The sequence below is a fragment of the Pocillopora verrucosa genome, chromosome 11 (assembly GCF_036669915.1).
Source record: "Pocillopora verrucosa isolate sample1 chromosome 11, ASM3666991v2, whole genome shotgun sequence".
NCBI classification, from domain to species: Eukaryota; Metazoa; Cnidaria; class Anthozoa; order Scleractinia; family Pocilloporidae; genus Pocillopora; species Pocillopora verrucosa.
In genome coordinates, this window is record NC_089322.1 from 13,868,069 (window position 1) to 13,885,325 (window position 17,257).

General features: G+C 36.7%; 1 protein-coding gene and 1 long non-coding RNA gene across 3 annotated transcripts in view; both read left to right on the top strand.

The window, feature by feature from the left end:
- The window catches only part of LOC131794568 (coadhesin), a 28,659-nt gene extending 16,869 nt beyond the window's left edge, over positions 1–11,790 (top strand). For both annotated transcript variants that reach the window (XM_066158657.1, XM_059112089.2), the window contains exons 14-18: positions 7,024–7,203; positions 9,398–9,574; positions 10,102–10,176; positions 10,655–10,751; positions 11,517–11,790. In XM_066158657.1, the coding sequence (XP_066014754.1) occupies positions 7,024–7,203; positions 9,398–9,574; positions 10,102–10,176; positions 10,655–10,751; positions 11,517–11,589 (602 nt within the window). In that variant the 3' untranslated portion in view covers positions 11,590–11,790. The remainder of the gene's footprint in view (positions 1–7,023; positions 7,204–9,397; positions 9,575–10,101; positions 10,177–10,654; positions 10,752–11,516) is intronic.
- On the top strand, positions 602–4,266 carry LOC136277046 (uncharacterized). The gene is made up of 3 exons (XR_010715754.1): positions 602–1,043; positions 1,272–1,325; positions 3,817–4,266. It is a non-coding gene; the product is annotated as an uncharacterized lncRNA (long non-coding RNA).
- Positions 11,791–17,257: the final 5,467 nt, after the last annotated feature.

Here is a 17,257-nt window from a genome sequence, read left to right on the forward strand (position 1 = left end):
TAGCACGCTATGTCGAAAAAGTGTTGGTTTGCCCTACGACCGAAGTAATGACCTTTACCTAAATTGAAATAAAATGAGATTGAGTCAGCAATGTCCAAGTGTACACCAAGTCTGACGCAGTAATTTAATTTGACAATATTGTCACGGTGAGAACCCGCCGAACATCTGAGAATTAAATTATTGACTATAAAGGTGTGGTGCAAACAAACTCACAGGTAAAATGGATTTAGTCCTACTGCAGGAGAAGTGAAGTTCATTGTTTGGTCATGGTACTTTTCAGCGCTATGTTTTCATGTTTTCTACTGGATTCGTTCGAACTTCAGGAAATGGTTTGTCTCACAAAAAATGGAGCCACTTTCTCGTGGCGTACTTACTGCTCGAGTTATGATGAACATGCTTGCGATACGATAATTTTTTCCTAATGCTGGAAACTGAAGAATAAATCTCTGAAGTTGATAGTCATCATATTTTGCAAGAAGCGTCCGAGCTGTGATCGTGTAATTTAACGGGTTCCTGGCAATTTGAGCTCACAAGCACGCTGGTAAGCACATGGTTAGCGTAAATTATTGTTGTTTCCATTTTTTGAATTCAAGAGCCGTTTTTAAGAGTCCGTTTCTGTTACCTTCCTGGATATTTTCTGTTGAATTAATTGAGGTACAATCTCGGAATTTCATAAGTGATTATGAACGATAGATTCGTATCTGTACCATAATTTAGGGAGGTTTTGTTAACACATCGTCAGTTTACAATTTGAGAACCATTTCTATAACCTGCTTGGATATTTTCTTTTGAATTAATTGAGTAACATTCTCGGAATTTAATCAGAAATTAAGAACGATAAATCCGTATATGCAGCAAAAGTGAAGCACAATTTAAACTTTCCATACGATTTTAGGAAACTATACTTAATTGACTCTCGATAAACTGGCCTGCCATAACTCGTTGATTATTTTATTAGTTTGTAGCCCCAAAAGCCTGGCTTATGATACTGGAGGTACTGAACTTGATATATTTGATACGCAAGGCACCCTTCAAGAAAGAAGGTTGGTACAAAATTGCTTTAACGACCGTATATTGCACCCGGTTTACATATGTTGATAACTGCTTAGAAAACACCTATTAAAGCTGTATTCAGAAGCACAGACGTGTAGCTTATACGCTTCTGCTTTATTTTTATTGTATGGGGTTTCTTTTTGTGTAACATATATCCATTCCTTTAATCTCCACCTTAACCTACCTGCAAATAATTAAATTTTATGTTTTAATTCAAGTGTTAGAAGATAAAACAGAAGTGTTGCAGAGCTCTCTTTGCAGATTGAATTCAGGTAAGAACGTCAGCAAACTAATTGATGTCATATGCTTCTCTTGAATTTTTAATTTTATTGCCCTGGTTTTTTTCAGAAAGCCCCTTTTATATCTCCGAGTGCCAGGTAATGATTAAAATCTCAGTGAATAGATGTGCCATATTTTAATAGTTTTTGAAAATTCCATCTTTGAGTTTTTGGCATGTACTATTTTAAAATTCATAAATGGCATTCTCTTTTCATTCATGTAAAGAGATATTACACATTTCTTTAACTAAAATCTGAATCATGAAGTCAATATAATTTCAATGAGTTTGAAACTTCATTGTACATAAGAACACTTCGCTAGAGTAGGTCACATTTCTTTGCTGTCTTTCTGGTACATATGATTACCATATGTGTCTTAACCCTTTAACTCACAAGATTTTATAAGTAATTCTCCTTACTGTCTGCCATAAAATTTATGTCATGTTAGTTTGTAGAATTTGGAATTGGATCAACCCTTAATTCATTAATTGATATTTTTCTATATTCTCATTACTTATCTGCTTGATATCGTACTGAAAGTGTAAGGAAAAATTCTGTCTTGGTCACTAGTGGGACTAAAAGGGTTAAAATGGGGGATTTCATTACATTACAATGATTTAAATTTTCTTATCCTTTCAAATGTAACCAAAAAAATATATGATGAGAATGTGATGATATGAAACAATGGAAAAAGCTGTGGCTGGTAACCTATCGGTATGTCTGTAATATTTAAATGTTCATGGGAAATGCTTTTCTTTGAAAGCGAGTATACAGAATTTCTTAAAAAAGGTTGTGGTTATTCATTGTGGTGAATAACAATAAAAGCTAATTTTTTTCGTTTTTCTCACGATGTAGTTACGTGTGATGTAGATCGTGACATTTCGACCGCATACTGCTAGTCTAGCAACATGCAGTTGAAACGTTGCGATCTACATTACACGTGACTACATCGTAAGACAAACGAAAAAAACCTAGCTTTTACCGAGGATATAGAAGTTTTCAAAGCTAATAGAAATAAGTTGTTTGCAAGTAATGAAAAGCAAATTGATGATCATACCTTAATGCTTGACATGCTTCACTCAAACATGTCAGTTGTGTGTATCTACCAATGTAGATATGCCTTTAAAAATATTCCTTGGTGTGGCTGTTGTTCTTTGTTGATCGTTGTAGCCAAAAAAGCTAATAAAGGCACTGAAATTCAATATTTATGTACACAAGGCACCCTCCAAGAGGAGAAGACCCTAGAATGATGTTTATTAGGCACTTGCACTTGCCATAATTATATATTCAAGCAATACTCTACATATGTAAAACTGATTATATGATGTCTTTAACCCTTTACACCTTAACACCAGTATACTTATTTTCCATACTGTCCTTTATACATTTCCTAACGTGCTGGCAAAGAGAATTTTTTTAACAATCACAAGGTTCTTCAGCTGATTATTGTTTCCCTTATTCACATGACCTTAAAGCTTGATTCAGGGATGATATTTAAAAGAGAAATTAAATGCTAGTCACTCTCAGGGATTAAAATGATAATAACTGTAAACATTTTATATGCTCCTTGTATTTGATGGCAACAGTAGTTAATGTTGTTGGGAGAGCAAACAAACAAATGAACAGAAGACAGTAAAACGAGGTAAACTATGAAAAAAATCACAGTGAAGTGGTGGTGTGATTGATTTGTGATATTTAGAACGACAGAAGCAGGAAAAAACACACTGAGCTTTTTCCTATTTCGTAATAAGTTAATTAGATTTTGGATTCTACATTCAAACTAGGTGAATTAATTCATATCATGCTTCATTATGGTTTGTGTGCATGGAAAGGGAATTGTTATTATAGTTTACAGATGTTTTGTTTGCCATCCCAATTAACCCTTTAACTCCCAGATCAAATTTGTAATTCTCCTTACTGTCAACCATATAATTCTTACAATGTTAGTTCAGAGAATCTAGTATCGGATCAACTAATTATCCCCAAATTAATATTGCCTTTATTCTCTTCACTTATCTGGTTGATATTGTATTGATATTGTAGGGAAAAATTCTCTCTCTTAGTCACTCATGGGAGTTAAAGGGTTAACATTCATAACAAAGTTTTATTCAACATAGCATTTAACATAAATGCAATGTTTCAAGAACTTTTTTCCTTTCTCTTCAATACCATTTACTATTTCTGGAGCACAATTAATCCTTTAACTCCCAAGATCTCATTGGTAATTCTCCTTACTGTCTGCCATATAGTTCTGGTGATGTTAGTTTTGAGAATTTGGTATTGGATCAACTAATAATTCCCTAATTAATATTTTTATTTATTCTTATCACTTGCCTGCTTGATATTCTATTGATATTGTAAGGAGAAATTCTGTTTTGGTCGCACATGGGAGTTAAAGGATTGAAGGAAGCAGGTTATTGGAAAAATTATAACTTTTCATTTGGGTAATTATTTTAATAACATTTAATGTTTTTACATGAAACAGGATGATCAAGCTGAAGATAGCCTCAAAAAGGAGTGAATTCCACTGTAATAATCAGATGATTAATTTGGAACTTGAGCACTTGGTAAATACACCTCGGCTTGCAATTTTGATGATTTAAGTTTGCTGGGGCAATTGAAATGTCAGTCCCCATGCAGGAACTTTCCACATGGCCTATACAGTCATATGCTATGAGAATAACTTAAGAAAAATGCATTTGTGTCAGTAGATATATTTTAAATACAGTACCTTGTAGTAACAAAGATTAATGATGTCCTGTAAGCATGAACGTTCGGGAGAAGTTATGGTGGTAACTGACCTTTTTTTTTGCAAGGATGCATAGGGTCTGATGATTGTAATTTATATCTTTTAGCTTTCAAACTTTCAACTTTGTGTTAATTGTAACTGTTTGCCATATCTATTTCTCTGTACCTTAAGCCCTCAAAAGTAGAAGCAGGTGAGTCAATGACCTGACTTCCTTTGTTTGGAATTGTGTTATTATATAATTTTGCTGTATAAGTTACCACATTGTAACATGTAATATTATTATTCAGATTGCATTAAATGGTGTTTCTTACCAATGTTGGTACCGAAACTAAACACTGATATCTGGAAATGGTCACAAGATATGTGAGTTTTAAAGGGTGGAAATCTGGAAAAGCAAGGATCTTCCTTTAATTAGTTCTGAAATTAAATGGGGGCCCTCCTGTTTTAATTCATGTTTTTAGTATGACCTGCCTCCTCCCCTGTAATGTTTAGGGCACATGAATGAAGAGAACATTTTTTGTATTTTGACGCATGAAAGTTAAATTAATTAGCATCCATATAATGCACAAAGCAAGAATATAATTGCCTTAGCTTAAAAGGTTAAAAAATTAAAACAAGAGAGTTGTGCAGACCATATCTTACTTTTTATCCTCCTTTGGATATTTATCCAAATAACATAGTCACTAATAGTCTCATTCAATCTTAATTTTCACTGAGTTTGTGGAAAGATGATAACCTCAGTATTTCTCTAAATGAAGAAAGGAAGGCCTGCCCTCTTACCGCAGATAGTTCTTTTGGGCATCATCAGTAAAAACCTGGTAAAATTTGTAATTGAAGGCAATTGTTCCAGGTAGACTAACCCTAAAAATTAGTTGTGAAAACTTCGTGAACCTGTCGTTGTATAAAATGTTTGACTGAATTTTACCTCACTAACCAACATGTAAACTGAATAAATAGAAACTTGAAATTCATTTGTTCTCCTTTAGAGGTGTGCATCTAAATTCTGTAGTCATTGCAGGCTTGAAGTACAGCTTTAGAGGAAATCTGCATGTATTTCTTAGCTTAATAGGTTAAAAAATTAAAATAAGAGAGTTGTGCAGACCATATCTTACTTTTTATGTATAAACCCAGTACTACGACTAGTTCAAATGACTTTACTACTTGCCCTAAAGGTAAAGGCAGGTGTTGTAAAAAAGTTTGGTTAGCTTTTTCATTAGTACACATCTCTTTTTCTAAGAATCTTGTTTATTCGGCCTATGCTCAATTCTACTTTTTCAATAAAATTTTCTTCTCTTTTGAATGTTCTTAGATCTCTTAGTATAAGTTAATATTCATGTAATTAAAATAGTTACATGAAATCTTGCAGATGTGTGGCACATTTTTTCCCTCTGTTCCTCCTAACATTCTACTATGTTCAGGGATTGTTATTGGCTATAAAATCTATGTCAAATTAAAGTTTTGTACACAGTCTATGCGTCAAATTTATCTAATAAAATATTGTGTCCTTCTTAAAACTAGTTTATGAGAATAAGAATGCGTTACCAGGCACAAGTATGACTTTCACAATGATAGTTTCTAGGTTTGAAAAAAGTCATTGCCAGCTAAAATCCTCTGTTCCTTTGCTCAAAACATTGCCAACGGGAGCAATTAGTTAATTAATGATACAGACAAGACAGCCTATTCCCAAATACACCCTCCTCAATTCTGTTCGCTTTTTATGGACATGGCATTTCAAATGTGGTGTATATGCCACAAATTTTCCATCTCCTGATTAATTATTTTGTAATGTTTTTTACAAGTTGTGGAAAATGGTTGGGTTGAAACATAATACAAAGACTTGCCAGTAGATAGTCAAATGAAAACTTTTTACATACCAATAAAATTTATTGTTGCGTTTCATGTTAACAACTCCATCTTCCAGTAAATTCAACTGATGGGTAACATGAGAAAATACCATGTAAAACTTTTCAACCTATTTAATATAGCCAATAACAACATCAACTCAACTTTTAAACTAGAGAGAAACTTGATTGATGTTTGGAGTTGATTTCTGTGACGTGGAAATGAAATCCAGGTATTATCTCAAGTTTTCTTGAGGACATCCACTTTATATGCAGGTACACCAGAAGTTACCTAATTAATTAAGAGTAAATATAAGAAAAAGACGTCGTGTATTTCCAGCCAGAGGACAATCACGAATCAAAAATAGCCGAAAGCGAAAAAGTAAAAAAAATACGGGCTCAAACACGAGTTGAAAGTTACCTTTCTTTTTAATTTTCTACGCTAAACAGAGGAGATTGAAACGCTGGGGAAAAACGGTGGGGTAAGCAGTCATACATGACAACACCACTAGAAGATATAATAGAGGCCCATACGATTCTGGCGTATTGTTTTGCTGACTCACTGTGCTCACGTGTATACACTCCAATCGACTAGTGATGTCATAACGCAAAGTAGTTTGCCGTCGTTTCTTTCAATTTTGGCCCATTTTCCCAAACTGAAATTATAAGTCACGCTCAATAGATTATAATTTCAACTGATGCTGACATCATACACTTCATCTGAAGAAGAGAACATTCCCCATCTTAGAAAATTTGCTCCAAACATTTGGAACAACGACGAAGGTCCCAAGCTGTTTGAAGATACCGCTTACTAGCATGCGTGTTGATCGCCTTGCAAGTTGTGAGAAAATCGTCTCCAGGTTCCAGACCTCGTCTGGTCTCCTGTCCCCTTGAAGAAACTCTTCTACAGCCTGTGCTGAAGAGTTTTATTACAGTTTTCATTCAGCATAATGAGGGGCTGGAAAATAAACTACCAAGAGCTCCGCTTTTAGGCTTGGCTAAATCTATATATGTTCCTACTTAAGAGGAAATTTTCATTTTTATTCCACAGTGCCCGTCATATCATTAATATTCACGAGAATGTATTGTTTCTTTTTGACAGTTGATGGCGGTTTTTCAGAATGGTCCGACTGGACAACTTGTAGTGTTTCGTGTGGGAATGGATTCCAATTACGTCATCGAAACTGTACAAGTCCCCCTCCAGCACATGGAGGAAAAAGTTGCGAAGGCAAAAATTTCACAGATGTGCGAAACTGTTCGACAACAGAATGCTTTTCAAAAGGTAAATAAGTTAATCATCAGAACTGATCTAACCTAAGAGTGGGTCAGCGGGTAAGCCTTTATTTGATAGCCTTTCATGATTTTTATCACCTGACAAAATTTTTTACCGGTGTCTTCTAATAATTCCAATTACATAATTTGCTCTCACATTCTTTAGATGTGTTGAATGCTTTCCAAACTATTTTGTGTTTTCCAAAATAGCACATTTTTGGATTTATGAATGTTTTTTCTCAGCATGTTTTGGTGATAACTTAAAATTTACCAAATTTTGCGGACAAAATTTAAAATGAATTCAATTCTTTTTTTCCTCTGCAAGATTTAGCTAGTCCGTAAGAAACTATGTGTTTCTAATAGGACATGAAATGATGCAGAGTTAATCCGTCTAATTTGTGGAGAGTTAGTCATACACTGAGTGTCTCAGAAATTCTGCGACAACTCATACACTGAATGTCGCAGTAATTCTGCAAACACTCGTACACTGGATGTCGCAGAAATTCTGCAACCCCTCATACACTGGATGTCGCAGAAATTCTGCGACCATATCTACTCTGGATGTCACAGAAACTTTGCAATCACTCATGCCCTGGGTATCACAGAAATTCTGCAGCACTCATACATAGGATGTCGCAGAAACTCTGCGACCACTCATAGACTGGAAGTCGCAGAAATTCTGCAAGCATTCATACACTGAGTTGTCGCAGAATGTCTGCGACATCCAGTGTGTGAGTGGTCGCAGAATTTCTGCGACATCTAGTTTACTCGCTATCATCGGTTGAAATGTTTTTGTGCGAGGAATACAAATTAACTTCACTCAGAGTCAAAAACAGACAAAAGCTCAACTCTACGATAAGTTGAAGTAACAATGCTGTGTGTGCTAATGTTTTTTGCATGACAAGATAAACTAGAGTAAATAAATCCACGGTTGGAAACTTAAGGCTATTAACAGAGGCCCGATCTATTAAAGAGATTTAAAGTTAGGAGACCTTTTGAGCAGATAACGTCTTACTAAATTTAGCTTTTCTGAAGCTTTTAAAGAACCGTGGGTATACTGAAGCAAATTGGAACGCACCTTTTCAATTTGAAATTGGCTTTTTTTTCCACCATTCTCGGGAAACGAATATATTTTTTTCTTCGTTCCGGCAGGCTATGACCATTTTCTCGTGGACTTCGTACCTTGCAGAACTTCTGCAGCATTGGACGCCATACCATGCAGAATTGCTGCAGCACTAGACGTCAAAGTGTGCAGAATTTCTGCTGCATTGTACGTCAAACCTTGCAGAATTTCTGCAACATTGGACGTCAAGGCGTGCAGAATTTCTACAGCATTGGACGTCAAACCTTGCAGATTTTCTGCATCATTGGAAGCCATACTATGCAGAATTTCTGCAGCCCTGGACATAATTCCATGGCAAATAAAACTGAAAAAAAAAAACCATATTTTTCATAAGTCCATTTATCACGGCAATTGCTATTTTAGAAAACACAAAATAGTTTGGAAAGCGTTTTCATGGACAACACTTAAATTTTATCAGAAATCTCGGTACCAATCAAAATGTCAGATCATCTAAATTGGACATTACCCTTTCTTGGCTACATTTCGAAAATGTCTTCATCTGGGGCATGCATTTAAAGCTCATGTTATGCCATCTGTAACTTTAGTAAACTATAATTACGTTAGGGATAAGATCCATACCTTGGGAATCAAATCGTACTTTTGGAATAAAATCCACACCTTTCATGTAAAATTAATATCTGAAAAAGTAAGTGAAAATAATATTATTAATTCTGTATTTAACGTTCGCATTTTAAGTAGTGTTAAATGTGAATGGTGTAAGTGATTCAAGAGGGTAAACGTCGCAAAAATGAAGTAGTTATACTAATAATAATAATAACAATAATAATAATAATAACAATAATAATAATAATGATATCAATAACAGTGATAAAAAAACATCCATACTTCAGTCATAGCATCCTTACCTCAAAAACAACATTTACACCTCAGGTAGAACATCCATGCCTTAGACACAGCATCCGTTATGCTTATGCATTCATTAATATACTTCCAGACTGAAGGTATATTATTATATTTTAAAAGTTATTTCAATAAAACTGGAGCCGATGCATGATGTAGAGTGTAAAAAGTAAAAAATCCTTCCAATATTTATTTGTATTGTTTGGTTTTGCTTTAACAGTTGATGGCGGTTTTTCAAAATGGTCTGCTTGGACCACATGTAGTGCATCGTGTGGGACTGGACTTCAATTACGTTATCGAAACTGCACCAATCCCCCTCCCGCTCATGGAGGGAAAAACTGCGAGAGCAGAAATATCTATGAAGGGCGATCATGTAATATGAAAGCTTGCCAATCAGGTAAACCAGCGGGCATTGGTTTTCCCTCTCTTTCTGATACGAGAAGTATGCAATACCTCTTATCGGGGGGACAGAGACACGATGCTTAGTGATCGAGGTGAAGTCTTTGTCAAAAGCTTCGAGTTTAAGGATTGAACCTTGGTTGGAGTTATTCTGTTGCAAAAAGTCGAGTTATTGTCAACTTACTCTCAGATCCTCCCTTGAGGTAAGAGAACAAATGTGCTCTAGGAACTTTCCAAGAAACCTTAGGAAAAGGTGGGGCTTTAGTCTGATATGAACTAACAACCAATCGTCATTCCCTATTCGCCTATGGGTGCAGAAACTGGAATGGGTTTTAGCAACATGGGACTTTTTTCCTGGTGGCCCTAAATAAGAACGCTATGTTGTTCTTGTGGCTTTCTTAATTTACCCATGGCTTCCATGTATTTGCAGAACAAACATTGAGTATCAGCTGATCATTGAGGAAAATACTATAGATCCATTACAAATTACTCAAATAAATGACTTTGTATCTCCTTAACCTACAGATGTGGGTTTTGTTAACGCTAATACCGGCGCTGGTGGACCAGGAGACGAAGAGGAGCATGGCAGCAATGAATACTGTAAGTTAACTATAGAGGCTTGGGATGGGCGGGGCACAGGTAATTCCCTTTCGTAAGCTTTGTGGATATGTACTGCTCTGTGATACCAAATCGGGAAAAGGCGAAGGAATTCAAAGGGGTGTTGGAAATAGCATGCTGTGGTCTGAAATAGGGTCAGGATTTGAATTTAAATTGGTGGCACATCCCTACCAAGAGTTCCGCGGAGTACCGGCTTTTCAGAGAATAGAAGGCATATTTTGTGAAAACAGTTTTTATATAAAAAAGCAGGTCCACGTGAAAAAATAATACTTATCTATACAGTAATTTCAGAACAGAATGTCGTCTACGTTTTTCCTACAGTTCTTCAATTGTTTTCGTCTGTGGTTCGTGTTTAAGTCGAATTTGAGATGGAACACCAACATAACCCGAAAATCCCACGAAATACAATTCAAGCTACACCTTATTGACTTTTTGTATTTTTGTTATATATTTTTTCCAGTTGTTGCGATGATAGTTTTCGCAGTGGCTCTCGCACTTTCCATCCTAATTGGTATCACTGCATGCTATGTGCTACGCGATCAATCTTCTAGATCCAGGTAAGGAGAAGTATAGCGGAAAACAGTACTTTACAGTCGCCATTTATACGAAAGTAATTCATGTGAGCGTAATAACACGTTAACCCTTTAACTCCCAGGATCTCATTAGTAATTCTCCTTACTGTTTGCCACACAATTATGATGTCAATTTGGAGAATTTGGTATTGGATCATCTAATAATCCATTAATTGGTTTTTCTACTTTATTTTCATCACTTCTATGCTTGATTTTGTATTGATATTGTAAGGAGAAATTTTCTCTTAGTCATTCATGGGAGTTAAAGGTTTAAAGCAGTTTTGAATTGAGTGTCGAAAGTGATCCGGGATTGCTTTGGATTTTCCTAACTATGCTCTGTGATGGGTCATGAAAACTGGCGTCATTCCCTCAACCAATTAGATGCAAAACCAAACCCGCTCACGATTCACTCACCGGCGTTTTCCCGCACTTTAGGCAGTTTTTTGCGTTTTACTTCGAGTTCTCATTGGCCTCGAAGCTATTTTTATTTTCAAAGCAATACAGTTTGTCATCACGGTTAACTTTTACCCTTGAAGATGAAATCTTAGTGTGAGGCAGTCCAGATGAAAGCTATCAAGCAGTTGTTTCATGTGATAATTCTTCTTAACACTCTAAAAGGTGGAGTAATAATAACCCCCATTGCAAAGTGAGAGAGAGAGAGAAGGGATTATCCTTATCAATCAAGTTGATTACATTTACACTCTAATTTAAAAGTTTTTGACTGCACTTTTTTTTCACCTTAAACAACAGGAACATTGCACGGGTTGAAAATACACGACTTGATGGTAAATTTGTTTATGTGATGGACGCAATGAAGACCTGAAGCAAAGGAGTCTGAGGACACAATGTTCCCGTGAAAATTCTTTCTTTATCACTGCATTTTCTTATACGAAAGCAAAATAACAACAGCAAATTCATTCCCAGCTAAATCCGTGCATGTGCACTTAGTTTACACGTGAGTGCACTTATCTAGTCATTGTAAAATATTCTGCAAATTGAATAAATATTCACACAACCAAAACAATGTTTATTGTGCCTAACAAAGCTCAACAGCCACGTTAGATAGACTTCTATTCCCTAAATTATGATTTGGTTTGATCAACCACGTTGATAATGTAAATTTGCCACCGTAAAGAGTTTCTATAGCTAAAGTTTTGAACGTTAGCCCTTCGTGAGAGGGAACATTGAAGTTGTGGGTTGTGTGGCTCTGACGGTGGGTCAAACCTCGAAATATCAGCTTTAGAAACTCTTAACGTTGGCCAATTTACATCACTGATGTAAACTGGCCAACCGTTCAGTCTCGGATAAAGCCAAATTTTCTTGTAGTACTCCCACGGACCTGGTACTACAGTTTATTTATAAACTTACCAGCTTCATTCCCTAAATTAAACGGCCAGTTTTAAAAATTCAAAACACTTTGGCTCTAATATACAGTGTTTGCAATCTGTAGTTAGCACTGCAATCACCTCTCTATCTTCGGAACTCTCACATGCAATTTTTAGGCCAAAACACAAAAAAATCCAAAACACTGTGGCTCTTACACACTTTGTTTGTAACCTGTAGTTAGCACTGCAATCACCCCTCTATCTTTTTAACACTCACATGCAATTTTTAGGCCAAAACACAAAAAAATCCAAAACACTGTGGCTCTTACACACTTTGTTTGAAACCTGTAGTTAGCACTGCAATCACCCCTCTATCTTTTTAACACTCACATGCAATTTTCAAGCCCATCAGAACTCGACTCGGGAAACGCTTTTTGGGAACACATCTTGGGAACTCATTAAGAAAAAGTGATAGAATATAATTTGGAACCTAGCCAGCGAATATAAGAGGTTCAAGCTCACGACTGTGGCAAATTAATTATATTCTCAAAGGAAAATTGTTTTTCCTTTCTTTGCTCTAATCATGTCAGTTAGCCAAACTTTTCGTGCGTCGCATCTCAATCTGTCTACTATACCAATGTTTTGAAGGTTTCTGTTTTCTTCCTCTTTCTCGTTTGAAAGCGTTTTAACTCCATATCACCCAATTTATCAACTAGCGAAACTTTCTTTCCGTCGCGTCATGGTTTGTTGATTACATTAATTTTGTCACGCGTTACGTTTGACCTCAGGCAAGCTAGCCGTGGTTCAGTGTATCTAAACAAAACCAGAGCCGTTTTAGGACGGGGTCCACGAACTGTATGAGGAAATATTGCAATAGATGCACGATTACCTAACAAACATTTTGAAACGTGACTTGAAACGTGAAAATCCAGCACGCGCAAGTCTTGTGTTACAGTGGTTGAAGCTACAGGCGTCTAAATTTTAGTGGTTTCGAGAATATCTTTTCATGATTTTCCTTTATGATGTGGTAATAAGGGTTAGTTTTAAGGTGTCATTTCCCCATCTGTATGTTCTTGAGGTTTGGCAAAGCTGGATGAGACTGTTAAAATAGGCAATATAAATTTTCTTCTATGTGCGTCTGTTGCTTTAAGTTTACTTTCTCTCCCGCAGAAAATGACTCCGTAGATACGTTTCTCAAAACCTTCATATAAGTATCCTCTATTTTAAGCGTATTATGAAACTCTGTGCGTTTTTTTATTAAACTTGGAGCATGACGAATTCGTTCTTAGCAAGCGGAGGGCTTCTTCTTTTACAAGTCCCGTATTTACGCTAGGTGGATGACACGAAAAAATGTTCGTGTATTAGATGGTCTCTGTTTCTTTGTAATGCGTTTAATATATAACTCGCGTCTAGGAATGTATTTTCTGAATTTGTTATCATTCAGAGAGCCATCGGCTGTGAATGTAACTGCTGCCATCTGTGGAGATTCTTAGGCAAGACCGCGGTCTCGATTCTTTCTGAATCTCGTCAGTTACCGCCTAGAAGCGAATTCATCGCGGAGGAGTGACAAGAGTCGCACACGCCCGTAAACACTTTTCAACTTTCGAAGGAATTCAAGCTTCCTCGCTGCCACCTACAAAGTTTGCTCGACCGCGACAGGATGTAAATGACACTTATTGTTTGACGGCAATCAGAGTGCGCAACCGTCTGGAGTTAAATTTGGCTTATCAGCCGACGAGACAATAACATGATGATGTGTCTGTCAGTCAATGTTATAATGGTAGCTCTCTGAATATTAAACAATTATGAGAAAATAACTTTTGATCAACAAGGAAATGGCTGGAAGTAGAGGCGAATTAATCAAAGCAATTCAGTCTGAACCAGGTGGAATTGGGTTTCATAGATCAAATACATTTGAAATTCATCCACCCACGTTACAAGAAAGAGATTTTCGAGAAATTTGTTCAGAGGTGTGAGAACTCTTGACCGAGAACGAACGAGATTGTAACCTGCTCTCCTGAAACACGGTACCACGGAAAAATGAAATGATTAACATATTAATGAAAAGCACGCCTACACGGAAAATATTTGGCAAAATCACTGGCGAGGTAGTAAACAGTTTCCTCTCTTCGTTTGACGAGGAAGTAACACCTTGATGCAGTCTTCTAAACCTATTAGGGTTCGTCAACGGTCGCGACGTTTACACGTCGCCTTTGCACCAGAAATCACGAAGGTAAAGAAGTTATCGGTAAGTGTTAGGGCTAAAAGGGTCTCATGTCATTGTCTCGTCGGCTAAGACTATCAATGTCTTTCAAAGGAAACTGAATCGCTTCTGTCGCTCATGTCGTGACAAGAAGGAGTTGTTCCGCTGAAGGCTTAGTTAATAGATGAAGAGGAAAACTTCGCGAACTCGCTCCTTGTACTTGAAATGCGTAAATATGTTTCCGTTTTCTACTAGCTAGCTTGGACTCCCCGGTATTTCATACTGCCCTCTTCTCCGCTGGTAAATCGAGTTACTGCACTTAATTTAGGCAATTACAAACGTCGATTGCAGAAACCAGATTAAACGTACGAGTTGCTTCTATATTCATCGTTTCTTGATAGAAACTTGTCTCTCAGAAGATTAGGGCGGAAGAATGTTGTTATCTTCAATTCTTTATTTCAATGTGTATTGCTTAACGCACTCTATCGGCGAGATCAGAAACGCAGGGCCGTACAAAATGCGTTTGTTGACAACAATTCCGCTTCTGAACGACATTATTACAATATGATATATGTGTTATTGTTTTAAATCTTTAAGGACCTCAAGGCATTAATTAATACAAGCTTTTAACCTAAGGATGCTTGTCTTAGATGAAAGCAGCTTGCGACGAGTAAGAGAAGGAATGTTCACTCTAGATTTTTAAAATCAAGGCCGGTTTCTCATGAGAATTTCCGTTTACAAGGACTCAAAATTCCCCAGCGTTTTCGTCACAGACATAGCGTGATGTCAGTTGATATTGGAGTTATCTTCTACCCGCAGAGAAAAAGACACGTATAAGAATCTGCCAACAAAAAGACAAACAAACAAATTGAGAAACATCACAAAAATCAAAATCACGTTACAATTTATTCAAATATTTATATTTTCCTTAAAAGAAAATGTATAACACTAACAAATTCGATGAAAACGTGTCGATTTTAAAATCCCCTTATTTGGATCTTTATCGCACCGATTTACGGTTCACTGACTTTGTTACAACTTCCTGTCGTATGACTGCGTCATAGAATCCGGGTTAAGATATTGCGTGTTTTGATGAAGTACATCACTCGGAAAACATATTACAATTCACCAAAAAAATCAGAGAGGTGGTGAAATTGCGACCAGAAGTATCTCGCTCGCCTACAGTGCTATTTCGGTTTGCTTTGACGGCATTAGCAGGGCGGTGCTACGCTCCAGTGAATGTCATTGTCTACTGTTCTAAAATCGAACCGTTTCAGCGCCCTTTCAGTGGTGTGTGGTTCACCCCAGGAGCGACACTTTGTTAAAAAAATTTATTTGTCGCTTTAAGACTTCTAGATGGCTAACACCTCAATGTTCTTCATCTTTGCTTTTTTCACCAAAATGTATTTATGTGCAGTCAGAGCTCTTAACTCGTCCAACGGTTCTAGATACATTTTTTAGCTCAATGTGTTTGTGTTTTTATTAAGTGACTCTTTGTTTATTCGGCGTCTGAAGACTAATCTCAAAATTCTCTCCAGCGTGTACGGTACATTAAATAAACAAAACTTTAGTTTTCTCAAAGACTAATTACGTTAATCGAGAAATTGAAATAGGAAAAAACGAAAGATGTTTTCACCACAGGGAACTTTTAAGTCTGCAGCAAATGAAATTGTAACGACATCTTATTTGTCCTTTGCAAAATAATCCAAAACAACGACATTCCAGCCATAGATTAAGACAGATCAAAGTCTGGCTTAAGATTAACTGAGATGACATGCACCTGAAAAAATGCAAAATAGGGCCGGGTCGCACTTGAGCCAATTTTGTTTACTTCCAATTTTTGACGAGGAAAAAATTGGCAAAAATTTCGCGAGGGCCAAATTTTGGCGGTGGTCGCATTGGACCAACATGTTTGAGTCAAAACTTCGCTGATTGACATATATGTCATGTCACGATATCTACAGTCAAGAAAACATCTCGCGCATTGCTTGTGCAAGAATGGATCGTCATATACAGGTGATTATTTTCGCGGCTTTGGGGCTTTTGTTGAATTTTGTGTTTCAGTCTCAACAGAACAACGCAGCGTTTTTAGTATTGTTGATGCACTATCAGCTGGCTTTTCAACGGTTAGTGTCTGCTGTTAGAAGACGTAGGGTTCGCTTGAATTGGTGCCGGATCCAGGGTAGGAGTCATTGGCATTTCCAAAAAACTGCCGCTCGTATTCCGCGTTTCCATTGTAAAAACCATAGAAAGAAGGGTCAGATAGACCAGGAAAAAAATAATTTTGTCCCGACATCGTACGTGCTAACCTGCACTAGCCGAACAAAGTAATTTTTCCCGCCGTAACTTGATCCAAGTATGTTTGAAGAAAAATGGCAGCTCAATGGTTAAACAAACAAAATTGTTTGCTTTGCCAAAATTTGGAAGCCTTCGAGGCAGCACTTCGGCTTCTCTGAAGACTGGCGAAAATTTGGCAATCCGCAAAAAATTGGCGAGTTTTTGAAACTGGGGGTCGCACTTATTTTACGTTACTTGGTGACAGATTTATTACTTATACAAACAAAATTGGCTAAAATTCGCTCTGGTGCGACCCGGCCCTAACCCAAAACAACGACATTCCAGCCATAAATTAAGACAGATTAAAGTTTGGCCTAAGATCAACTGAGATAACATGCACCTGAATTTTTCAAACCTTTTATCTCAATGCAACCCTTGCGATTGATTGACAAGTAAATACCGACAGTTCTTAGGATAGAAAAGACTTCAGACGTATGGAAAGTGCGCTCATCTTACAGTACCGTGGAGACAAAAAGACACATTTGCGATATTCAGGAACACAAATGTCCTTTAAAATTTCACTTGTCAACTGGAATGAGTCTATCATCTGCCGGAACTTTTAATAAAAGCCTTGGTAACGGTTCTACTTTCTCAAATTGGTCCCTTTTGTTCGGGATGAACTTGAC